The 27,731-nt window shown below is 31.0% G+C and overlaps 1 protein-coding gene across 1 annotated transcript; it reads right to left on the bottom strand.

The window, feature by feature from the left end:
- Window positions 1-7: 7 nt before the first annotated feature.
- On the bottom strand, window positions 8-27,246 carry LOC132928972 (agrin-like). The gene is given in 12 exon segments (XM_060993959.1): window positions 8-1,003; window positions 1,308-1,372; window positions 1,374-1,494; window positions 2,447-2,484; window positions 2,486-2,561; window positions 3,284-3,372; window positions 3,374-3,446; window positions 4,290-4,604; window positions 5,385-5,546; window positions 6,288-6,435; window positions 6,630-6,761; window positions 26,662-27,246. Coding segments are annotated over 12 exon segments (1,521 nt in total). The 5' UTR covers window positions 26,732-27,246; the 3' UTR covers window positions 8-771.
- Window positions 27,247-27,731: the final 485 nt, after the last annotated feature.

The following is a 27,731-nucleotide window of genomic DNA, read 5'->3' as shown; positions in this document are numbered from 1 at the left end:
ACAAATATAAGTATCTAAAAATCGTTTGACCAGTATATTTAGTTAAAATTTCATTACATAAAATATGCTTAATTTTTATACAATATTATTGGCACTTGCTAAGCTTAATATTCTTGGGGTGGGCAAGACACGTAATGTTGTCTACTTGACAGGTCAATGCTTAAGTAGATATTTTTTTTGACAGCACAATATATAATAATTAATTAATAAATAATCTTAAAATTAAAATTCAATACCCTAAAACCTAAGCATTAGGTAAATAGGTAATATGTTTCAATTTGATTGATTTTCATGTCATGTCGCTCAATTATATAATAATAATATTATCCATAATAACGTATTACATTAAATCTATATAAAATAAAAAGACGTTTGATGTAATGAGAATTTCATAAGGAGAGAAAAATGCGTTACAATGAATTACAGAATGACTTGTGGCATCGAAATCAATTCTTAATTTTTTAAACACATTTGAGGTGGTTAACGTTTAAAATATTATACAATTTCATTTTATATTGATGAATCTTTGATGTTATTAAACGCATTTAGTGTTTAAAAAAAATCATATTAAATTATAGTACAAACATAGTAGGTATAATAAAACGTGTACCAGTGTACCTATGTTAAAAAAAAAAAAAACGCGACATAATATTATAATCGTTACGAATAATAATAATAATAATAATAATAATTTATGTTTACGACATCGTGAATAATAGTATAATACTATAATACTATTAATACTATAATAAATAATAATATTATGTAGGATCAGTACAAATAGTTTTTGGGCTCTTCGGTGGGCTGCCCGCAAACTCCGTGATACTGTTTGCTGACCAGCGACCGGGACCGGCAGTTCTCCATTTCCAAGAAACAGTCGTTGCTGTAAGTCTTCAGATCGGTGCCGCAGATCGGGTCGTAAAGGGTCGGACACACTCGCTGGCATCCTTTGAACTGGAATCCGGTCAGACACCTCTTCATGGGCACCACATACACGTGTTTCCTGCGGAAATACAAACACGGTCAGCACTCCGCGGGGTAACTGGATTTGTATGGCGTTACGGGGATTTATATTTTTAACGCGCGGTGTTGAAGTCTAAAGAATTCCAAGGCGTTCAGCTAAATACAGTCGATTAGTTTTCCTATAATCTGCCCAAATATTTGGATTAAGTCCCGTCAACTCTTTGCTCCGTTCGACCCGGTCGTAAATATAGAACCAGCACGGTGGGACGCATAGTGTCACATCACAATGCCTTGAACAGGAGTACGGCGTACCTTCCCCCCCCTAACCCAAAGTGTACACTCACCCGCAGTTTTCGCGTTTCATTTCGCACTCGTTCCTGTACAGTTTATTGTCAGATCCGCACACAAAACTCTTTGGTCTTTTCGCATTGTTGGTGGCACAAGGCCGTCGTGGGACAGTGTTGCGGCGGAACGGCCACGACTTTTTGTCCGCACGTGTTCATCTTCAAATCGCACTCCGACCTGTAGACAAAGTGTTTTCGTATCAATTACCAAGTCGGTATAATAATACATTGATAATTGGTATATATAAGTATAGATGATTGTTTTATGGGCTGAATTCTCGATCTGTCAAAATAACTATTTAATTATTCGTTTACGTTTCTCAACTTTTACTACTACGTTTTTTCGTAGTGTTTGTGAATTTGTATTTTACACCCGGTTAAAAAATAGCAGATTAAACTAAAAAATGAGCCATTTGATTATAATGCGTTGAATAGATAGTTTACCGTTTACTTATTCGAAATGAAAAATTAATCCTAAATAAATTCACAATAATTGGACATTCCAACAAGTGTCAACTACAATCAATAATTAAGTTTTTATTTTATTTTGGTGGAGGCGGTACTAAAGTTTGTTCATTTTATTTTTGTAAGAATACGAATATCTAAATATTTATCAAAATAGTTATTCAAGTAGGTACCAGGTACCTATATATATAACACTCAAAACACTGTAATGTATATTGGCGTACCTAATGTAATTTATAAATTACGTTCATCTTCATGACTACATGTCCTAAATAATATCTAATAAGCGTTTAGTAATCATAAATAGTTTTAGAAATAGAAATTTGCTGACGTAATTTATGTTGATATTTCATAGTTATTTTAAAATTGCATATTTTTTTGCCCCATCCTGCACGTTTATTAGCTGAAATTCGTAGACTTAAATTTATATAAGTAATCCATTTGAGTATTTGGCGCTTAAAACGATAAATTATATTACCTACATATTTTATTTAATGTTCACAGTTTGTCTGTATGTTCGACGTATATATTGTATGTAATTTATAAGTACCATTGTTTATTTAATATATTATACTATATATATCAATGGTAGTTTATTAGTACCTAGTACCTACGTATATAAAGTCAGAATGGCATTAGGTACCAACTAACCGTGAATACTGACCTGTAAACGTTTGCCGTCAGACGCGCACACCGGTTCTTCGCGTTCGTTTTTCACAGCTCTGTGGGCACTTTTCAGTGGACAGCAGAGACGAGCACTTGCCCAAGTGTGCCATTTGGATTCCTCTCCTGAAACGACAAAGCGCGACGAATTTTAGTGACAATAATAACGTTTACAGAGAGTGTCACACATATATTGTTTTCCTAAACGGTTTGTTCTGCAATCCTGTTTGGAGCCTTGTAATTTATATAGGTATTATATAATATGATAAATAATAAATCATGAGATAAATAGAAAATTTTCTTTAAGCTGTCAACATACGTTCTAAAATATAAACAAATTATCTGAAATTGTGGATATTTAGAAACTGTAATGACTTCGGTAAAAAATTTGGTGTCTATATCCCAATTAAATCGTTCGATATAATATTATTTTAATTGATTTCTAGTATTTTTTTAAAGCCCAAAACTCTTAAATTAATATATAAAAATATAAAATATACACATGTCATCCGGGACAGGTTCGCACGCATTGTATATTTATAATATTCAGTTGCGTCCAATTTCACGTTGAACACGGACTAATAATATAATTTTTCTTAAATTCGACTGTAGTATATTTTTGAATTTTATTCAGAAATTTGGATAGTATAAAAATCTGCAGTAATCGCGGTACGTATAATATAATAATTTTTTTTTTCATCGAGAGCTATAATTTTTATTTTAAGGGCTTTGATTACTATTCATTACAGTCACGTCATATGTACTTAATCCACGTTTAATAATGTGCCAGTATTTTGTATGTACTGTATACAGACATATAGTGTATTGTAATATAGGTAGGTACATACAAACAAGTGGCCTGGTCTAATTGGCATTGGTTTTTGTAAGTCTGAGCATCGTTTCCACAAATCGGGTCCGCTTCATCTGAACACTGGCCCCTTGTTGCATTTGTTGATTCTGGTTCTACACTTTTCCAAATCTACTTTGGTCACCTTCTTCTTGGTCTGTTGTCTATTAAACAAAAATAGGTAACGGGAAATGTTGAGTTACCCAAGATACAAAAAAAACCTCGACATTTTAACCTAACCCGACACGAGAGTACACCGAGACGAGAGTAGTAGGTAAAAAATTACGAATATTTATCCTTACAAATTATAAATGTCAGTTCCTACACTAATTGTTATTAATTCATTCTATTTGTTGTTTATTTTTTTAAGACATTATTTTTTATTAGTAACATTATTATTACATTTTAATATATTATACAACATTATATAATTTAAAATATAATGTTTTATTATAAAAAATAATAGTTTAAATAATTTAACGTTCATAAGTATAGGCAATAAAATATTATAAATGAAGGGTAGAAATTAAAAATGTTCTATTGTCAAAATACTGATTTATTAGAAGATACGATTTTCTGTACATCCTCTTCTGTAATCAATGTTAAATTGTCCTAAGTTAATTGAAGCCCAATAAATGTAATGTGTAAGCATAATGTGTTAAAGTGAATTAAAAAAAATTTTTTTTCAAAATTTATAATTATCCAAAATAGTACTAGTTCGATTAATTTAGTTCGTTTTGGATTAACCAGTCATTTTTAAAAGCGGATTTGATCGGGAAACAGTCTACAGTAGTATAGTATACATTTGATAAATACCTAATACATACTACATATTCCGATAATCACAAATAAACGATTAGTTTAGGAACTTACATTCGTAATTATTTTACCCCTGCTAGGTCACGTATAGGGTAAAGAAAATTACAAACGCCCTGTAAATTAGGTTTAGTATTTTAGAGGTTTCGTCAGGTCAGGTTAGATCATTATTCGTTTTATTCTGTTCTCACCCGCAGTTGAGCATTTTCATCTCGCACTCGCTACGGTATACGTTGCCATCGGAGCCGCACGTCAGCCTGTCCTTCTCTTTGTCACAATTCACTGGACACGCGTTCGCTGAACCGACCCGATTACGTTCTTGGCTTAAGCAGAACGCCATCGGCACTTCGAACACATGCTTTCCACAGTTTTTGGACTTCATCCGGCACGCGTTGCTGTATATATTACCGTCCGACCCGCAAGTAGGTTTCGACACCCGCCAACACGATTCCCGGCAATGTCTGGTCGTCTGACAGTGCTTCTTGGACGTCCTCACTACCCCTTGGCTGCCATACAAATAATAATTATAATGTTTATTCATTTAAATGTCAACAGTACGACTCATTCGTACGACACATATACATCTCATTCGTGGTTTGTGGGGAAATAAAACTTTTAAAAGGTTATTATACATAATGATGTAATATATATATATAGCTATATAACTATATAAGTACGTATGCCTCACCATTACAACGGGCAAATGCATTCTGCAGTGATTTGTTGTTTGATTTTGGTTTTTTTATCGATCGCAGTCTAGAAAAATTGTGAAAAATTCTTCTGGTGGAAAATAAATTGGATAATGTTGCTTTGTGGAATAAATTATTTAACTATGTAGGTATATTATATATTATATACTAAATAAACTCATAGTTATATAGGTGTTCTACTTAAAAAATGTTTAGTTGTAGGTATTGCCGTACTGGTATAGATTGATTTAAATCAACCAATGTTATCGGATATTCGGATGTAAGAAAATAAAAATAAATATTTGCAATACACTCAACAGTCAATACTCATGAAGGCTTAATGTGGATAAATATCAGAATGATTTTCTAAACATATATTTATTCACCCTCTTGCATCTTTTAATAATGATTTTGATAAAATTCTGATTTTAAATTTGAACTATATCTGCAGTGATTATATTATTATTAAATACTTAGGTAGAATTCTAAATAATTTTGTATTTAATTTAACGAGATACCTGAAACACTATAAGTTTCTTTAAATGAAAAAATATTATTTTACCGTGAATAATTATTAAAAAGTATCCAGACTCTTACCCGCAAGTGAACAGTTTCATCTGACAAGTGTTCCTGTAAACATTTCCGTCGGATCCGCAAATTGGTCCATCCATCGGCGCCTGGTCACAGTTTACCGGACAGTTTTCCCGGTGGGCCGATATGTTGTTACATGGTCCCAAGTGTGACATCGACGTGCCAACCCTGCGCAAATGTAAAACAGAATGCATATGGTTAACATTTATAATATTTACATCATAAAATAAATGGTAAGTCGAGAGTGTTAGATACGTATTTAATATTTATTAATTTATATTGTATTTCGATTATCTCGATTGAACATAAATCGAATACTACAAGTGTTTAATACATTAAATATGAACTGTACAGGTATACGTCATGATCATTATGGTAATCGTGCAAAGATATTTCTGATGTGGTTTAAAAACCACATTTTAATTGGATTAAATAATACTTTTTAAGAATACTTTCTCATGTATGTATGAAAGTATAGGTATTAACGAGAAAAATGATACTCGTTGAAGGAATACATAATATATCTTTTGGAGTTAATTGTCTTGGTCACCTACGCCAACAGAGTATTATATTTTACATAGATAGTCGATAGTCGTAAATGTTCACTCAAGTCTTCTTTCCTATACATAATATTATTATGAACGATAAGGTGTGTAGGTACTGTGCATTCTGTCTGCTTATCAAACCAGCTAACTACCCTGTTTGTGCATGTTTATCTACACATTATATAATGTTTATACTAGGTCGGTTGGGTTGTATGTACCTACCTGTAATGTTTATTTTTATTGTTTTTAATATTTTAATTATTTTTCATCCCCTACGTAGTTCTTATACACCACTACTACAGAATGTAATACACGAATCGCAGACAGTTGTAGGTTATTATATTTATGTATACGGTGTACTGACCTACATATTTCCACTTGCATCATACATCTGTTCAGGTATGTTCGGCCATCGGTACCACACACCGGGTCCTGTTCTTTGCCACAACGGTGTTCGCAATTCGATCCGTACGCCCGCAGACACTGCGTTGAACTCTCTGCCGTGACTATGCCTGTGGTGCACACGCAGTAAAAGAGAAAAAAAAGAGGGCGATCGGTATGATTATAATATTATAAATTAATTGGACACATAATATGATAACGATAATGGTATATTATCGTCGAGCGTAATAACATAAATAATAATAATTATTATAATATGTAGCAATAACAGTAAATAACAATAATATATTAACGTAATTTTCACCTTTGCCGCAAGTTTTCTTTTTCATCTCGCACTCGTTAGGATAGATTATGCCATCCGAACCGCATACCGGCTCTTCGGAACTTCCCTGCGGACATATCCTGGGGCACGCGGAATCCCTGGCTCCAGATGCGCCTGTGGTAATAAAAATAATTGATTTTTATTTTTGACGTACAATAATAACAATAATAATACACAACAAGGTTAATTTGATAATATGAGTTTCTATATATAATGTGTAATAATATAATCTTAACAATTAATTCAAATATTACAATAAATAATAATTGGACGTAAAAATAACAACACGTGACACACTTCTCTAGTTCTACATGTCACGATATAATATATTTGAAAACTTTATTGCTTATTAATAATAAATTATTTCGTATGCCACCGCTTCTTCTCTGCAACGTAGACGATTGAAAAGAGTATATGAATGTTATTGTTATGATATAATATATTATGCCGTAAGGCGTATACGTATATTATTGTGTGGTATATATACGAGTATACTGTTCATTCACTTCATCAATTATGCATCGCTAAATGGTTTATGTAAATATTAAATCATACTCAAATTAATTATTTTTGTTGCAGCAGGGTGCAGTGTAGGAAAACTTTCTTGTTATTAAAAAACTGTCAAATATATTAAAACGTTTAATACGTCCTAACTTTGTATGGTGTTATTGGTACAGTATAGCATTTTTAAGCGCTTTTCAACTTATATAATATAGATGTACTCATGTCTCATAATGTACCAATGTAACATTATTAATCTAAATTCAAATATTTTCCATAATATATTATATACCTACATAATATATTGTTCAACACTATATTACAATAATAAATACATCTAAACAGAGTAAAATGAGTATTTATATAAAATATTATGATGTATATATTTTTCATTTTTAAAAAATGAAATTAATTATAATTATTTATATTGTCTTAAAAATCGTTAAAAGACAATTAACATTCTAATTTAACACTAATTAATAATCGTCGTAATAGTGATTCCCTAAATTCTTATAAAGACGCTAGTTAATTAGTGTATTTACATATAGGTATACCCGTTTCCGGGGAAATCAAAATATTCGTAAACGTCATACGAACGCGTAAGAGTAGGTAAAAGTGCTAATATAATAATAATTTAGTATTCTGCGCATCGTGTCAATATAGGTTCGCGTGTGAGTACCTAATAATATACGTTGTCGTGTTTCAGGTTAATATTATAAATTATAATATGGATTAGATTTTCGACCGTCCGTTTGTGTCACGCTTCCTGCACTCCGTGATGATTAACAGTGTCGTTATTCATTACGCGCTTCATCTGTCGTTCGTCTATTACAGTATTATACAGAGTAATTCACCAAGCATGCTTAACCCCCTTTTTCTTCAATTTTGGAATTATTCAAAATCTTATTTTCGGAATTTTATAATTTATAAAAATGGTCGAAGTATAATATACATTAGAACCAATGTAAACATTAGAACTAATAAATAATATTACATTATATATTTTATATTTTTGAAAAACCATTTTTAAGGACTTTTATGCTTAGTACAAACATTTTTATTACTAAAATACTACTCGTTTGAATTTTGAATTAGTAGCATTAAATATTTAAAAAAATATATTCACAGCTATATTATTATAATTTACAGTATAAAAGGGGATTTTAATTTGATAAACACACACATAAGACACTCCTTAAGTAGAACAAATATCTAAAGAATTTAAAAATGTGGTCTTTATAAGAAATATATTCAAACATTCCAAAAATCAGAATTTGAACAAATTCATTATTCAATTAAAAAATTTGGATGAGAATGATTGACGAATCACTCTGTATAGCCACGTACAAACGCTCAGTCACGTCAATTAATCCACTGCTCTACTGCACCGTCGCGCTTATAAAATATATTACATGAATGCAATATTATTGTCATGTATAAACGACCACGATTTCCGATCGATCACGATCGTTGATCTCGGTTGTTGTTTTTTCACCGTACCTTTCGTATGTAATATATTATTATAATTCTGCTGGATGATATGTACTGTGTTAGGTACGTACATAATATATTATGTACAGTCACTGGTCCTGTGGATATATGTTTCTAGTCACTCGTGTGTAATATATATGAGTATTGCGAGTAGACACCTATTATAGATCCGTGTAAGCATTTGTCTTACTTAGTACCGGATTAAGGTTGTTTCCTCTCATATGATATATTATTAATATCTATCTACTAATAATAAATGATTTAATTGCTGTTTAAATATTTCATCATCCACACCCCTCTTAAAATATTAATTTTAAGTATTTTTTAATAGGTGACAATAAATAAATTAAAAAAAAAAACAATATTCTATTTATTTTCTTGCCGCTCTTTGTGGCATAAGGCTTTCACCTTTGAACGCAGAGTGCCAGAGTTATTATTAATAGTACCTATAACATGATAATATTTCCAGAAGTTAACTTATATTTTAATTTCACATATTTTATAAAAAAAATTATCTCGAAATGCCGATATCGTTTAAGAATTTAAAGTTCAAATGAGAGCCAGAAGAATTAGTGGACTGGATGCCTGGATGTCATAATTTCCTGGTCATTCCATCATCTAAATTTAATAATATTTTATGGTAAACGTACGTTTTATGCTCATATATATTTTCAAACTGCATTTTCTTGATAACAATTTTATTTTATTTTTAACATGTCAATGTGTGATTAATTGCAAACAAGATATTAAATTATACGTGTACGCACCTACCCTGGTTACCTATTAGCTTTTACGTATGTTACGGTATGTGTAAATATAGTATCTACCTATATAGGTATAATGTATATACGCTAATATGATATAATGCAGTGTGCGTCACTATCTTACTAATACTTGTATTACAATTTTAGTATAACATGATACTAGTACCGGTTTCCCGTTGTTCGTTATTTAAAAAAAAAACCATAACGTATATCTGCTAATAATATCTAGTTATTAAGTTAATATATATAAATATATTTTATAAGAGTAAGTACAAGAGTCATTCAGAAAGTAAGGCTCAACATTTAAAAAAAATTTAAAAGTGCATATATTTTCACGGAACTTGCCGAGATTGTACCACAGGTATAAAGTTATTTTTTTTACATAAACACCGTTCAAATTAACGCATTTCTGTAGGCGTAACATCAAATTTTTCTACTGTTAGTCCAATATTATATAACTAAATATAATATTAGGTTTATGTATAAATGTATTGTAATAATTAACAATAAACTCTGATTTAACCTCAATATTATAACACCGTACACTGGACAGTTTGAATGAAACTGATCCATGACCTATACGCGTCATTGTTTTTTTTTCCGGTTTGATGCTTTGAATCTGCATTTCCCTACTTATGTTTTTTTCGATGCATCTAAGAGATAATATGAAAACTATAAAAAAAAAATTGATTTTTGAAACAAAAAATATAAATGTCAACACGGAGAAATCGTATAGTACACATAGTAGCAATTTTTTTTTCTTTTATGGCAAATGATGGTTTATCATGAGGTATAATGGAACTATTGAAAGACACGCCTTGAAAATCCGAAAAAAATCATCTAAAGTAAAATCGTCAACTAATAATGTTTTGAATCCTCTGCTGAGCAGATATTTACATTTCCTATGCACGACGACGTGCATTCGGATTATATATTCTAAGGATTTCATTTTAATCTGATGATATTTCGCGTGAATATCACGCATAAGCTCTATGTCGACACTTAAGTCAGATTATATGTACATGTTATATTGATGTACACACACCTACTCGGTATGTAAAACGAGTTTCCACTTGGAAACACTCGATACGGCGCGTATTATTACTATTATTGCGTTTTGCGTATACACTATATATACGTACAACGCTATATATATATATATATATATATGTATCGGCCAACATATTATACTTACAAACGAGTACGTAACATTTAATATTTAACATTTATACTCGCAATATAATGTGAAATAGTTATTATTGCAATGCGTGCCAATGACAGATATTTTGTTCGAGTATCTGTCGACAATTTTATTTTAAAATGTTTCATGGCTAGCGATATAGGTATAATAAATGTGCAGTATAGAACGCGTGTTTGTAAAATGTTTTTACTTGCAGTAAGTTCAATACGCGTTTGCAACCTGAATGGCGTATTTTTTTTTCCTATTGCAAAAGAAAATATTCACAATCTGTGTATTGAAAAACGTGAAAAATGTGCATTCAATAATATGATGATATAAACTATTTTAATATCGTTGGATGGTGTAGCCACGAAACATAATAAATTATGTACCTATTAGAATATACTTAATACTTATTGTAATAGTGCATTGATCATTTACAAATTGTAATACGGTATTTAACCTATCGTACTTAATCTTTACATCACGACATCACCGTTAAATATCTATGTACCTATACTTTACGTTTCTGCAGCGGCGCTTGTTTTCGGGTCGAATATTTTTTGACGCGATTTATTTAACAATACTTTTTAGGAAAATTGGCTTTAAGTGGCGTGATTATTTGGAACTATGACAGTTATCGGAATGATGAGATACGTGGGATGGGGGGGGGGCAGAGAATCTACTCCTCTCAGAGATCCCATCCCTCGAACGCCACACGCGCCACGAAGGAACAGAATATCATTAGCCGACCGGAGCTACCGCTGCAGAGTGCAGGTTCACCCACGTCATCATTATAATGTATACACATATTATTATTTACTGCAGCGGCGGCATGGCGGCGGTGGAATACGCGCGCGCACGTTACTTTCTATTGCCGTCTGGCCAGCCAGGTCTGCTGGAGGGTCACTAGCCTCGTTCTTTGTTATAACCGCGATCACAATAGAAATAGAAATGTGACCGTCGCATGACGGCTACAGATGTCGTGGATGACCTACTGACCAGAACGTAAAAAATACATAAACATACATACACATTACACACGACACGCACACACACTTCAGACATGCACATCGCGAATTTATTTAAATTGGTCTTACCGTTTACCAGTTTTTTTTTTACGTTCGTCGTATCCACGCACGTCGTTAATAATAATAATAATAATATTGTGTGTTATAATTATGCGCTTATATATGATATAATATATACTAGGTACTTATGTATATCCATATATCGTGTGGAGTCACAAGTTGAATAGGAACTGCGTGTATTTCAATCCCGGAAATCCGTTCCGTAAAATAAAATTCGATATAGTCGTGCGTGTCCCGGTATAGTTTATACCTATAGGTCCAAAAGCACTAACGTATGCCAACTATAACTGCAAGAGTAAAACTGGTTCTTAACGTTTCGCGTAAATATAATATTATATAGTGTATTAGAGTATATATGACTGCATATGTTAGAATAAACACAAATGTTTGAAAAACACGTATTTCCGTCTCATGGATAATATAGGAATGCAATATTCCTTATAATATTGAGATGTAACGTCGAATTTGACCTTGAGGTGTAATGTGTTATCAAATCTTAGAATTCGGTTCAAAATATGTTCACAATAAGGTATTAAGGTGTTATGAGTATTAAACGGTTGATTTCAAATTTCGAGTTTTAATTAATGTAATATTTAACATTGTTTAAGGTATTAGGTATGTGTTTATTGGGATGTTACTATTTGGTTATTTATTAAAATTAATTATTATTTTTCCAGACACAACTACACTACAAGATGTTTAATATGATATTAAAATGATGTACTCGTTTACAAATATATATACACAATACACTGCTCTGCAGGGACGTATGCAGAAAAAAGTAGTGCTCAGTGGTTGGTTCGTTCAAGAGTTAATATAGAGGAATTTGTGCAAACTCATTATAAAAAAAATTATTATTTTTTAAACTGATCGTTTCACTATTGTTCTAAAATGTTTAATTATTTTGAAAGTAAATAGAAAAACTGTATCTATTTATTGTGTAGATACTTTGATATTATTTATTAGGCCACGTCACGTAGGTATAATATAATAACTACTAAGTTCTCAAAACCACTACTCTCCCGAAGTCTCAAAGTTTAATAAAATATTTAACACGATGTTAACGAGGAGATAGTTATTATACTGATCGTGTAGTACAATCCCATGACAAATTTAATGACTTATTGGTATTGTGGTTATACTTTTTTTTAACTGCCAAAACCATCAACAGCACCGACGACATCAGTTTAAACTATTTTGCGGTTAAATTTAAACTATTGAGGACAGCTACTAATAGTCCAAGATAATGTGTACCAAGTACCAAGTTTGTACTGTTTGAAATTTATAATTTATCATATCCTACACGCAGGTATATTTAATTAAATAGGTAATAACATTTAATATTATATTGTTTTAGGATGCGTGTTATATGGGTACCGGTGTTCCATTATAACGGTATATAATATACGTCTAGTTGCACACATTAACTAATGCTACCAAGTACCAAATATCAGGTATATACAATTATACACTTTATGTCAAGATAACGAAACGGCACTTTCTGCATAATATTGTAAATTTGTAATATGTAAAATATATAATACGCAATTAAAGGGTAAGATGGTAAGGTATCGTTTCATTTCAAGTACGAGTGTATAGATACGTAAAATAATTGCGCCGTGTGAGGACATGTTTCGGAAACCAGTCGGCGGCTCCTACATTTCCGGATTGCGATATTTTTCACCGTTATAACATAGATATTAGATTTGTACTTATAAAATAAAAATTTATTTTATTAATTGATCGGCAATAGTGAAGTCGTATTCATACGAAATAATTGCGTTCTACACTATTGTAAGTTTTATATACAATATATTCTATACTTTTTAGTTATTGTTTTATGTTTATAAATTATATACATGTTATTCATTCTACATGTACACTATAGGTTTACAGTGGTATACCATATACTAGCGGTTATCAAATAGTGGGTGACTCGTGGATGAACTTTATCAGGCCCGAAGACAGGAAATTATTTTTTAAATTATTTTTATCGATGATAAATTAAAAGTGATTTTTATTTTGCCTTTACTTTCTTTGGATAAATATAATAATTATGCAAAAAATTTTTGATGAAGTCCAAACATTTCCTAAATAAGCACTTTTTTGTGAAAAATCTATGTTTAGAGTGTTTAGACATTCTTCTGAACGGTTTCGTTACTTAAAGTTAACGGTCGATCGTCGACCATGAATTATAATAGGCGTACGTGTAATAACAACTTATCGAATTCACGTATTTAAGAATTATGCGAGTAAATAAATATATACGTTGTATTGAGTTGTCTATTGTCCGATTTTTATTTTATTTTCCATGACAATACATAACAAGTAATAAGTATATTATATAATACCTATATTACATTTTATAGCGGGAGAGTATCTCTTATATTTATAGCCATTATTTGTATATGTTTAGTAAGTAAGCTTATTTTATTATGCTTATTTTTATTTATTTATTAAATTTATTAATGCTATAGATAACTACATTTTTTATTACTTAGTATTAATGATCACAATTATGATATGATACTACGTTTTTATAAAAGTATAATAGGTATACGACGTATACTATACGTATATATAGTGCAAACTGTAAAGAATCTATAATCTATAATAATAATAATAATAATAATAATAATAGTTTATTCAATAGAATAAAACGGGCCAAGGCCCAATAGTACAGATAGTAAAGTTTGAATACAAATACAAAAGAAATGCAATATTACATAAAATAAAATCTTATAAGTATATGAAGTTTACAAAAATCTAAAAAGGAAAAATAGTATTAAATAGATAGGCAAACCCAGCATTACGTATTCACATTGTTCATGTGAGCATTTATTATCTCCTTTAAGGAAGAGAAGAAAAAGTCAACTCTCGTCGAAAGTTTATTGCATAGAGCCATAGCCCTAGGAATAGGTGAGTTTTTCAAATAGTTTGTGCTATATACTGGAATATAAAACAAAGATGTGGAACGGTTATTGTAGGCTGGAATAGTAAAGGGGATGCATTTTAAAAGATCAGGATCATCGGTGATACCATTAATTAACTTATATATAAAAGATATATCTGCTATTTCACGTCTGGAGGATAAGGCTGGAATGTTAAGAAAAGATCTGATTTGTGTATAATCATGATTATCAATGGTCAAATTAAATTTAAAGGCTACGAATTTTAAAAACCTATTTTGAACGCGTTCAATGAAGTCGATATCGGTTTTGGTGTATGGATTCCAGATAGGAGCCCCGTATTCAAGAATAGACCTGACTAATGCACAATACAGGAGTTTGAATGATCTAACGTTTTTGAATTCAGATGAATGCCGCTTAATAAATCCTAGAACTTTTAACGATTTTTTTACAACACTCTCAATATGATCACGGAAATTTAAATTAGTGGTTAAAGTTACTCCTAAGTCTGTAATTGAAGAGACTGATCTAAGCTGAACATCATTTATAGAGTATGTATAGGTTATATGCCTACGGGATCTGTAAAAACACATTGAATAACATTTATCAGTATTGAGACACATTCCCCAATTACGACACCATATAGATAATATATTTAATTCATCTTGTAGAACTAGGCAATCCTCAAACGAAGAAATACGAGTAAATATTTTTAAATCGTCCGCAAAAAACAGAATTTGGCATTTTTTAAGAACAAGTGATAGTCCGTTTATAAATAAATTGAATAGAATGGGCGATAAGTGACCTCCTTGGGGAGTACCAGATGGGACCGGGACCGTCTCTGAGTAGAAGCCATGCACTTGGGTGAACTGAGATCTGTTTGTGAGATAAGATTTAAACCAGGATAACAATGGATGACTAAACCCTAATTTATCCAATATAATAATCAATAATTCATGATCGACACGGTCAAAAGCTTTCGCAAAATCGGTATAAATTACGTCAACTTGACAATTATCATTAAAAGCGTTGAGTATGAAATTTTGCAGCGATAAATTACAAGTTAAGGTGGACCTCCCCGGTCTAAAACCATGCTGGCTTTTGTCTAAAATGTTATTAATTGGCTTGATCATTTGAACTAGAACCAATTTTTCTAACAATTTACCAATTTGTACTAGACCAGAGATGGGGCGATAATTTTTGACGTTAGATTTATCGCCTTTCTTGAAAACTGGGGTGATAGAGCTTGTTTTCCAGATGGATGGAAATACTCCTTCCTCAAGTGATTTGTTATATAAGATAAATATGGGATAAGCTATAGAATTTGCTAAGTTTGCCAAGAAGTAACCAGAAACACCATCTGGGCCGGGAGACCTACATTTTATAAGTGCCCGTAGACCATCAGATACCTCATTAAGAGAGATACTACATTTATTGGGGATGATGTGATCAAATTGATAAGTAGAGGCGAAAATGTAAGGTTCATCAGGTGAATGGACGGGTGAAGTGTTATATACAGAGGAGAAATAATCTGAGAATAAATTAGCAATAGCCGCACCATTATTAGCAATAGTATCACCTAAGAATACAGAATTGGGTATACCATGAGACTTAGTATTAAAGTTAACCCAGTTCCAAAAATATTTCGGGTTACTTATAATTTCACTTTCTGATCGGTTTATAAAATCATGAAAAACAATTTTAGACTGCGATTTATATTGAGCACGCAACAAGGAGAATTTTTCATAATTTGATTTACTTTTATTTTTGATATAATTTGAATGAGCTTTATTTTTCTTCCAAACAAGGGTTTTGAGTTCTTTGTTAAACCAGTAAGGGAAATTATGGGAGGTGCTTATGGTTTTTTGAGGGACAAAAGAGTGTAAAGCTTCTAAAAGTGCGTGTTGGAATACGAGCGCCGCTGCCTCAGTATTGAGGTGTTTAAAAGTTTTCAACCAATTAAAAGAATTAAAAAACAGGTTCGCATTAATATAATCACCTTTCACATAATTGTAGATTGTTCTGTCGTTGTTAAGAATAGGCTGAGAGATAGGTAAACGAACATTAATTTGAATTGGAGGGTGGCATGGGTCAATAGGGACAAACGGGTCGTCGTAAAGATTTATGGAGCTCTCTGGGAGATTAGAAAACACCAAATCTAGAATATTTCCATGAGCATTAATGATAGAATTAAACTGGTATAAATTTAACACAGAACAACTCTCAATAAGAGAACTTCCTACTTGGGAAGAAAGGAAGTTGACACACTTAAGCCCGTGCTTATCACTTTCCCAGGATAGGGAGGGAATATTATAATCACCACAAATGATAAACTTACAATTCGGAAAAGAAGACTCAATAGACTCTAAGACTGAAAGGTGATTTAAGTATAACTGTAAAATGTAAATCACTATTAGGTGGTATATAATAGCCAATAGGTAATATATTAAAATGTATATGAACTAAATGTTAAATGAAAAATATTTTAACGTAAGCAATTTTGTTAAACTATTAGGTTTGTCTAAAAATATATTCATTTTTCGTTTCTAAAAAACAGTGTAACTTACAACAATAACTAAATTGAATGATAATCCTTAAATAATGTTTCCTTTTTTTATTTTTTATCAATGAGTTATAAGTATTCATGAATCATGATGAGTACATATTATTAATAGACACATCGAATATTAAAAAAATATATTATATTTTTCTTATATTATTATATTTATAGTAAATAATAATTTACAAAGATAAATCAAATGAACATTTTTAATTATTTATCAAAAAATTTACAACATATAATGCGGTGTATTTTGTTTCAGATTTGGATTTTTTTTATCACATATTATACTAAATTGGTTCAGTAATCTAATCTATTTTTTGTTTTGTTTTTTTTTTTAGTAGTTATTGTTCATGATGAGTAACTTCATAATCGCAATTCACATAATAATAAAAGTATCGTGTAAAATAATAATATTGTTCCAAGAAACTTAAGAGTTAAGATAAAAAAAAAAATGAAAGATGCAATATTATAAAATGTATGAAACACCGACATTGCAAACTATTGTGTGTCTGTTACAAAACTACTACTATTGCTACTATTAATAATATAATAATAATGATAATGGTCTCTAATGACTACTGTAATTCAGAGAACAAGTTAAACTGTCGTTCTAGACTCTTCAATGTTCGCATTATATTATATATATTAGGTATGTATTTTTTTATGTGATATTAGATCCTTTTGTCTGGCAGAATCATCATTGTCTTTGATCTCTACCATTATATATACCTATATACCTATCACTATATACAGTATATATATAGTATACCATTATATCTGTATGATTTACGTTACGTATTAATGGAGTTGGTCATTAGACATTTCATATTTAATAAAATATACTATATTATATATATATACCTGAACTAATGAAATTATATATTATACTGTATGATTACCTATAGGTAAAATTAAGGTACAGTTATGTTTTTAAAACTGAAAATTAATTGAAATACGCATTATTAGCACATGTACAAGTACAAATATATGTTAATAAAAAACAATTATTTTTGTTTGATTTGGAAAAAAATTATTAGAAGGCGAGATCAGTCTATCAATATTTTCCATTAAATATACCTAGGTAATAGGTTTATAGTAGGTATAATATAGGTATACACATTTATAATATAAAATTGATAACCAGCCAATGTTTATAGTACAATTAATAGAATAGATACCTACACATAATTGTGTTTCAAACTATTTCAGGAGAAGAACGTAAACGAGAATATCAAATAAATTAAATTCAGATTTTAAACGCCATAACCGATAATGTAATTTCAAAAAAATGATTATAAACGGCTTCTTAAACAAGTTGATTCAAGTTGATTTTACATCAGCGCATCTACTTAAAAAATTGATATAAAATCAAAAATCCAATTAAGAAAGCGAACTGCCTATTTAGTATTTCCTCAACATTATCGCCAGAGAATAGCGATACGCATTAAAGTATATTCTAAAACGCACAGCATCGAGTATACATAATATTGACAAAAAGTAGTAATAATCTACCTAAACTAACAGTAATTCCAGCCAGATTCCTGATCAAATCTATGCAGTGTCTAATTTATGGGCAAGCTTCGCGGTTTGTGGTTTTATTTAATTATTTTTTAAATTATTTTTATTTCTATCCATAAAACGATTCATTTTACGGTTATATTATTTTATGTATTACCTATAACTATATTGGTATGCACGCGTATAATGTTATAAATGTTGTTTGATTGCTAAAATAATAATTAGTGCTGCCTATAGATATATTATAAAGTAAGAATATACTCAATTATATATATTATATTTACGGAACGTAAATTGGACATCACGGCATGTTTTCGACTCAAAATCTGATTGGAAGTGTGCATACAGCATTTTTATTTTTATTATAGTACTTTTCGTCGGAGCTTTAACGATGGATGATGATTAAACGGTTATTAGTTTAACTGGCGTATAGCATAATATCATAATTCGTAATATATAGTCACATAATATACGGTTACGACGTGCGCGCGTGTATACTGTGTATCTTATACACAATATTAGATTATAACATCTTTAACGAATCGTTTTATAGATCGAAAATACATTATAAAAAAAAACGTTAACGATGGGCGCGCATATTGTGTGAGAATGAACTATAAACAAAATACGAAACTGCGAAAATAGCAGAAAATAACTTTAGACGATGTCCTCTGTATCGAATACATGTTAGTTAAACACTGAAGTAATTGTTTACAAAATTACAAAATCACCCAATTAAAACTACCAGTAATTAAATATTAATAAGATAGATATCCGTATATTTTCTATGATATCGCTAAAGAAAGTGAACCATCGTCAGCAAAATTGAGATACTTAAAAACTACCAATAGGTAGGTATAATATCTTACATTGGACATAATTCGTAATTAAAAAAAAATTGCGTTGGAGTATTTATTTGTATGCAGTTCATTACGCCTCAATCACTTATTATTGTATTTGACTATATGCAAAATAATTGTCTCGTCATTGGAAACTGCTACAATAACGGTCAGTTCTACTGCACCTAAAATTATTTTACCCCGGTCGTGACTCAACCACACTGACCGGAAAATATTTTCTATGTACTCGCCAGTACGTACGGCGATGTGTAAAAATCGTATTCGATAAAACTTCCTTACACAGTTACACATATTATGCAATGACCATATCCGTTAAGTTATATGTAATATAGTAGAAGTTAGAGTAGTATACTTGATCGATATATCAAATAAAGATGAACAGTTTTCATAGAAGAGCAAACACCTGTAGTCTGGCGACTCGTCACCACGACGAGGCAGGGAGCTCACGATGATATAATGAGCCAATTTGCGTAGTACGAGTAGATATTATTTCCTAAAATATGTAAAATTAAAAAGGCAGAAAGTAGGTAACTGTTTTACTGTACAGTAGAAAACCGTTCTGCTATACAGTAGGTGTTAAATGCACTTCGTCATTGAGTGAGTCACTATAATGTACGAGTATGTTTTATATTCGAGTTTATTGATAAATCATTGCATTCGATAAATGAATTTCAAACGATTATTATACCTAACTAATATAAATATATTTTATGATATATTTATATTGCTACAATGTTACTATAGGAATTTACTTTACTATTAATAATGCTAGTATCACTAGTAGTTTAGTTAATTTTTGCCTTAAACATATCATTTATCATATTAATATGTAATTATCATTATAGTGTACACATTTTACATCGTAAATTATTGTTATTGATTTTTGAGTTTTACTGACTTACCGTAGAATGGTGTGCATAGGTCAGTTGTTTAAATAGACAGTAGTATAAAACTATAAAATCAATCGAAAACGTAGAATAATAGAAACGTATTTAATATTTTTAAAATTGTTTATACGAATAATATTTTTGAATTGAAAAAAAATAAGTAAACTCGTTCTTCGACATTTGAATTTATAATTTCGTTTAAGAAATAATACGTTGTCAAAGAAATCAAAAAACATTACATTTTTTCGTTAAACAATTTTTTTTTTGACTCCCGGACTTAAGACATGTTAATGTCAAATAAGAAATCATAATAATATAAATACATTCATCGCTACTTGCCTACTTAGAATCCATAATATATATCTGCAAGAGTGAATCATACCTATCATAGATTATAATGTTATAACTTACTTATATTTACAACTTCAGCGGTGTCGCGTGTGATTTTAGTTAACATTTGGTCGGTATCGGATATAATTAAATTGAATACATTCAGATTGGCTGTATAGTGGTGGGATATTATAAGTCGTACTACCTACCTATACTCGGAGGTTTGTAACTGTATATTTTATAATAATTGTAAATGATTTATGGGATACATCCGGGGACCACTTTGAAATTTTTACTCCACAAAACGTACCGAAAATACACACAATCGGTAGAATACCACGGTCAGCGACACCGTTATACCACGTTTATAGACGTAAGTAGCTGATGTCTGTTGCCGACCACACGCGAGTAGGTATCCAATATACACGATGTATAGGTACATATATTATAATATACGCCTTTACTTTGCGTCAGACGTTTACGACGGGACAGCGGTATCGGTATATTATAATAACATAACGGTACCCCAACCCGGGTATACGGCATCCGTTTGAGGTTCAATATAATATCGCGCAAATAAGTATAATAACGATTATACGTATTTACGCGTTTTTTCCGCATACGGCGCGCAGCTATTAAATTCTATATTGTAATACACGACGGTATTCGATCGCGAAACGATTTTAACGGAGGTAGTCGTAAAACAATTACCCGGCAGTCTCGGCGGAGGCGACGAAGACCATTTTTTTTTCACATACTATATAATATTATCGCGGTGGTGAGTGGCGACACGACTCGGCCGAAAGTTCACTGAACCGATCGAGTTCCGATGATATATCGTAGCGTATATTATAATGATATCGGTGCAGCAGTGAAGTACGCATACCATTATTGTATAATAATAATAATAATAATAATAATTATAAAAATAGATATCGCACACGTTATGCAAGGTCGCCGGTTTTGCTGCAATGATCGATCGCCCCGTCGACCACGGAAATACCATAAGAAATTACAAATGAAAAAACAAAAATCGAAGAAACTGTTTAGCGTCTGCGGTGACGAGCGCACCTATATAGTCGCCGGTCGTCCGTCGTGATCGTCCGCGGCATATACACTTATAAGGTACCTATATATGTAAAATATTATAATATACATATTATATTATATATGTATCATAATGACGAGAACCAGTTTTTGTACGGGGCCATCGGCGATCGTCATGTGCTTGTGTGTATAAAATAATATATAATTGGTGTGGCGTGTCGTAGAAAATTGGATATGGCATCGGGAACGGATGTGTGAAAAAAAAATCGAAATCGGTTCTTCGACGAGATCTACTCCGGACGCGGGCGCGAGCGTCGGACTTGCTCGTCTGACCACACTAATAATAATGCAATGATTGCAATGCGGTTTCGCCGTTTCGACGACCGCACGCGTTTCGTGGTCCGAATTCTGGCGACTTCATCGTCGACAATGTTGCTGTCGTATTTTTTATTTATCTTTTTTATTCGTTTGGTGTACCTATGTGTTGAGAGCACACTATTATTTTTTATGTTACGTGTCTTACACGTATATGTTTAATGCATACCGTTCCCGCATACGATTTCGATTATGTTCGCGATCGATCTGAAACACTAAATTACCTATACATGCCTCTGTCGATGTTCAATAATACATAATACAATATTATATAGGCACGACTCGTGTACCATAACTGTCACGTCTGTCATCCAGAGGCGCCCCTAGACCAGTTCAACCCAGATAACCTATGGGGAGGGGGTGTCGAGTTGAAAACTAAAGGTTTAAACTCGGTCTTTGCATATTATAGTTTTAGATTGCTTGTAATTAAATATTTATTTATTTTAATAACTATGTATTAATAGGACACCGTAATAACGTAAGCCGCATTATATGTTATTTTTGTCTTATATAAACGATATAAACGTATAACATGGTACATTTACTTCAGAATAATCTATTTTACTCTAATATTTTTAATATTAAAAATAATTTAAAATTTCATTAGATTTAAAGGTAAGAATATTATTCAAGGCCGGCGTAGGCTTATTGATAATTTAATTTTGAAGTAAATTATAAGTATTTTACAAATTAAATTTTTTTTCTATTTTTAAAATTTTAAAATGCTTGTAGTTTGTTTTATAGAAAAATTAAGTGTAAAAACTTAAAACATTTGTAAAAAAAGCTACGATGAAGCGATTGCCGCTTCGCCCTCCTTGAATTTACCCCTCGCTGTTACCACAATATCATATATCTACGATATTTGTATTTGAACAACACGTATCTACAAAAAGTTTAAAAATGTCACTTATCTTCATTATTTTTCTGTAATACTTCGGAATAGCATCATTTCCAATAAATCTGATTACATTCAAATTATAAATTACATAATTTTAAAATTGCAATAACATCCTTTTATTAAAACCGAGGAAAGAAAATTGAATTATTATTATTTATTCTTCTGTAACTAATTAATTAGTTCTTTGTGTCTCATGGATAATAATCAATAATTTTTTATAATTACGTGATATTGCATTAATGACTGTATCGGTCAGTTTCAGAGGGATTCTTTAGAGGACAGTAGAAAAATATCATTTATCATCGTTATATTTTGCCATTAAGTTTGTTTTTTTTCACTTCAATTTTGATTAAAAGTTTTTCTATATAGTAAATCGATAATAAGTGTTCTGCGTAAAAGAATACTTGTGTATTCAACAAAAATCTAAATTTCAATTAATTTATTTTAGGATCACTATTATTTAAATATTATCTCATCATTTTAGTGATATCTATAGACCATAGATCAACAATCACCGTGAGTTACTTAGGAATTTATGATCGCGTTTCCGTCAACAAACGATACGCAAGTGATGTTTGATATAAATATTACAATATATTGTAGTTTATTTAAAAATTTAGATTTTTACGTCACTATTTCAAACGGACGTGTAACCATATATAACTAGTTTCCTATCAACCATATTATGCACCGTTGCATTCTTTTTGCGTGGTGTCTCATGAAGCTTTTTCTCTTCCTCTTTGGCTCTTCCCTCGCCAACACCACGCGTCTCCGCCACTTATGCACTATATACATTTCCCTTCACCGCCTGTCTATAGCTTATATAACATGAACTTGTTACGCGTACACGTGCAGGTGTATTTATATTTTATAATACTACTATTCTGATAACCGCGTGTAGCACTGACATCGACCTTTCGCCCATTATACCTAGGTACCTATGTAATGTATAGTACATCCGTAGACGATACATAAACGTGCGTCTCTCGTGATGCTTTGTCGTTTCAATGGGCGCCGCCTACATGATAATAATAATAATAATAATAATATGTATCTTGTCGGATCTCGTTTGTTAGTCATACGAGAAATAAAAATAAGATTGCATCTAAAAAATCATTCATTTAAAACATAAAGTGGGTACTATTATAGAGGTATAATTATACATTTTATATATGTAGGTACGTTTTGTGCAGAAACAGCACAAATGTGCACTTGTGACAAATCGGACTAGGGACAGCGCAAAATCATTGAGTATAAAATATTATTATGATTATGTTACCGACGTGTCGTGTATGTCTAGACGATATTATTTTATGTCTGTAGTTTGTTTCTTATAATATTATTACGCATTTTTTCATAATATCATCGCAACTTGTCGACTACGGTGTCATGTGTATGTAGGCGTTTATTTTTATTTTAAACCCTAGAATTATATTATATTAATGATACATAGTATTGAAAAACTCACAATAATGAATAACGTGATGAAACTACCGGTTGCTAATGTGGATGAATAAAAAATGTATTTATTCATTTAATTTAAAGATTTACGCCAAATGTGATGTTAATAAATAGCTTAAAATTATAGGAATGATAATAAACTTAAATTGAAGTATTACTTACAACTGAATAAAAACAAAAATATAACGCTTGTACAGCTTGGGGTACTCAAAGAAAACAGTTATTGAATGGATCAGACGGTTATTAATATTCTGTATACATATAATTTGCTTTGTAACTCATTGTAAGTAGGGATAAAAATATAATATTATGTTATTATATCGGTGTACTCGCACTCCAGTTGGTTGAAGGTAAATATTTAGTTACATTTTAAGGTTTGATTTTTTTGTTACATAAGTTAAATATCTAATTTCCATTTTTAGGGAAAAATGTTATACTTGAAATTAAATAAATGTAACTGTCTAATGTCTATAATATGTTTGTATATAAAAATTTACATATATACACACCATCCGGTTCAACCAGTATTTTAACCGTTAAGTCTTGTTTGGCAAATGTCAAATATATAACTATTATAATTACTAACTCAGTAAAATTGTACTATGAAATGATAATACACATAGAACTGAACACGGTTTTTGATAAATATTATTAACATTTTTCAAAGTTATAAACTTTGAATTCAATTTTTTTATATATAATATTATTATTACCTAAATCCGTAATAAGAAAATATATATATATATATATATATTGCATTACCCCAAAGCCTCCTTAGAGTGAACAAAGAATATGTGTATTATGAAGCATAAATCATAATTGTGATGGACAGTGACAAAGTTTTTAACATACAATTTTTTTAACTCGTAAAACTGCAATGTTGGTAGATATATATTCTTAGATTGGAAAATCTGGTTGAACTGGAAAAACGTGTAATTTTTTTTCCTCGGGTTAGGTATAAAAAAAAAATGATTTATCCGTATCAACATTGGATTTCTCGACTCCCTTAAGATACATTTTATTAATTGTTTGTTTAATTAGTTATCGAAAGAAATCTTTTATATAATTTAAAAATAAGGTAGAACTTATCAATGTCATTTTTAAATGAGGTCTATGACCTTTTGATTAAATATTAAACTAGTAAATAAATGTCAAAAAATCAATTAATCTCACAATGTATTATTGAACAATTGTACAAAATACATTATCTCCAATATATTTATTCATATATAATATATTAATTTGCTTTTAAGCTTATAAAACTTAGAATATATAATAATTAAAAAAGTATTTATTAGGTATGTACAGTGTCTACAGACAATAAGTTTTATTTACTACCTATGAAAATAATAAGTAATAAACAAGTAGTGTTGCAGAAATAATTGTTAACAAATATTTTTGTTTCAATTGTTTTGTTAAATTACCTTAAATTGATAATTATAAACTATTACTTATGCAGCGTACTTTAAATATTGTTTAAATAAAGTAAATGTTATTAATCACACTAGATTTTTGTAAAATTTACAAGTTTTTATATCTTTTATTGCAATAAGCATAATTATTTTTACTTATGCATTATTTATTTAGTAGTTAATAATAATAATAATAAATGATATATGATAAACAAAATTATTAACGATTTTATAAAATATAATTTTAATTGATCGGTTAAGGTATGAGATTATGAACTATTTAAATGTTTAATTTGTACACATTTTTATCATCGATGTTGATATACGAGTACTTTTAAAATGTTGTGAAGTACACAAATAACCTATAGGTTATAATATTGTTTTGTATAAATTTACAGTCAACACTCTATGAAAATTTTGATATAATACAGCATATGTAGTACGTGATATGTTATGCACCTAATTTTTAACACACAATTTGATGAATATTTTGGATAGAAAAAAATTTGTTAAAATATTTTGTTATTTTATATTCTAAAATAATCACTGTGAAATCGCTGCAACGGTATATGTAAATTCATACCTATACCTATATACATATCGAACTTTTTTTTCTAACTTAAAATATTAAAATAAAATACTCGTTTTATATTGTACCATTATACGGCTTAAAACGACGATATAACGACAAGAATAATAAAGATAATACAGATGATATTATGCTCACCGTGGTATATTAGACATTGGCTCAGGCACCAGCAAATGGCAAGGTACTCGGCAAATCCGAGACTCTTCATCGTATCGCAAGGTATAGATTATATTCTTTCGTCAATTACGGAATACGGTTTGTGCTCCCGTGAGTATATATAAGTATACTGTTTCAACAATTGCACATTACACTGTCCCGACGTGTGTATATAATTTTAAATACTTAAATATTATATATATAAGCCGGTTTTAAGGTTATAGCGATGAAAACAAAAACGCGGATACGACAATATCGATGTGCGATACAACGTCGAGTACGTCTATTAAAGTGTCTCGGGAGAAGCGAATTACTATACTATATACGATTCGCGTGCCGGTCGTTCGTCGCAGAGTGTGAGCGCGAGACTGCGCGTGTGTTATATCGTACGGACTGATAGGTACGACTGATACGATGCACCTGGAGCAGGGCCACAACCTACTGACTCCGTTCTAGAAAATACCGGCGGCAATGAACTGGGCACACGAAAAACGTACGAAACGAAAAATGCAAGAGAGGAGAAAGGCGGTAGATGCGGTACGACAGAGAATATAATGATGATAATAATAATAATATAGTCGCGTATCGGGACGGCGTGTGTTTGTGTGCGCGTGCGGAGGAAAAAGCGATCGGCGGCCTGCGGAAGGGGAACGCGCACGGCGCGGCGCGCGAAGATGCAGCAGCAGCAGCAGCGGCGGCGGTCTTCATTTCTCTCTCTACAGCTGCTGCACCAGTGATCGTCGTTCATTTCTCCTTTTATTATCATTATTATTTATTATCCGTCTTTCTCCGCGATATTATTCCTAGGCACTGCTATTATCACGGCCAACGGGTTATACACACAAACACTTAATGATAAATAGTAGACAAATATATAATGTATCAGAATGATCCGGACGTCTCCTCCCCGCGCCTCGCTTCCGACGCCTTCGGTTTCGTGACTTGATGTTATATACACGTGAATAATAATATATTATTTTTACTATTATTATTGTCGCCGCCTTGACTATAGGTCGCCCGGCAAAACATTTGCGTTTTTTTTTGTCATAGCA

The sequence above is a fragment of the Rhopalosiphum padi genome, chromosome 4 (genome assembly GCF_020882245.1).
Source record: "Rhopalosiphum padi isolate XX-2018 chromosome 4, ASM2088224v1, whole genome shotgun sequence".
In the NCBI taxonomy this organism is placed as follows: domain Eukaryota; kingdom Metazoa; phylum Arthropoda; class Insecta; order Hemiptera; family Aphididae; genus Rhopalosiphum; species Rhopalosiphum padi.
Note: the sequence above shows the minus strand (reverse complement) of the source record. Positions and strands in the feature narration are given on the sequence as shown.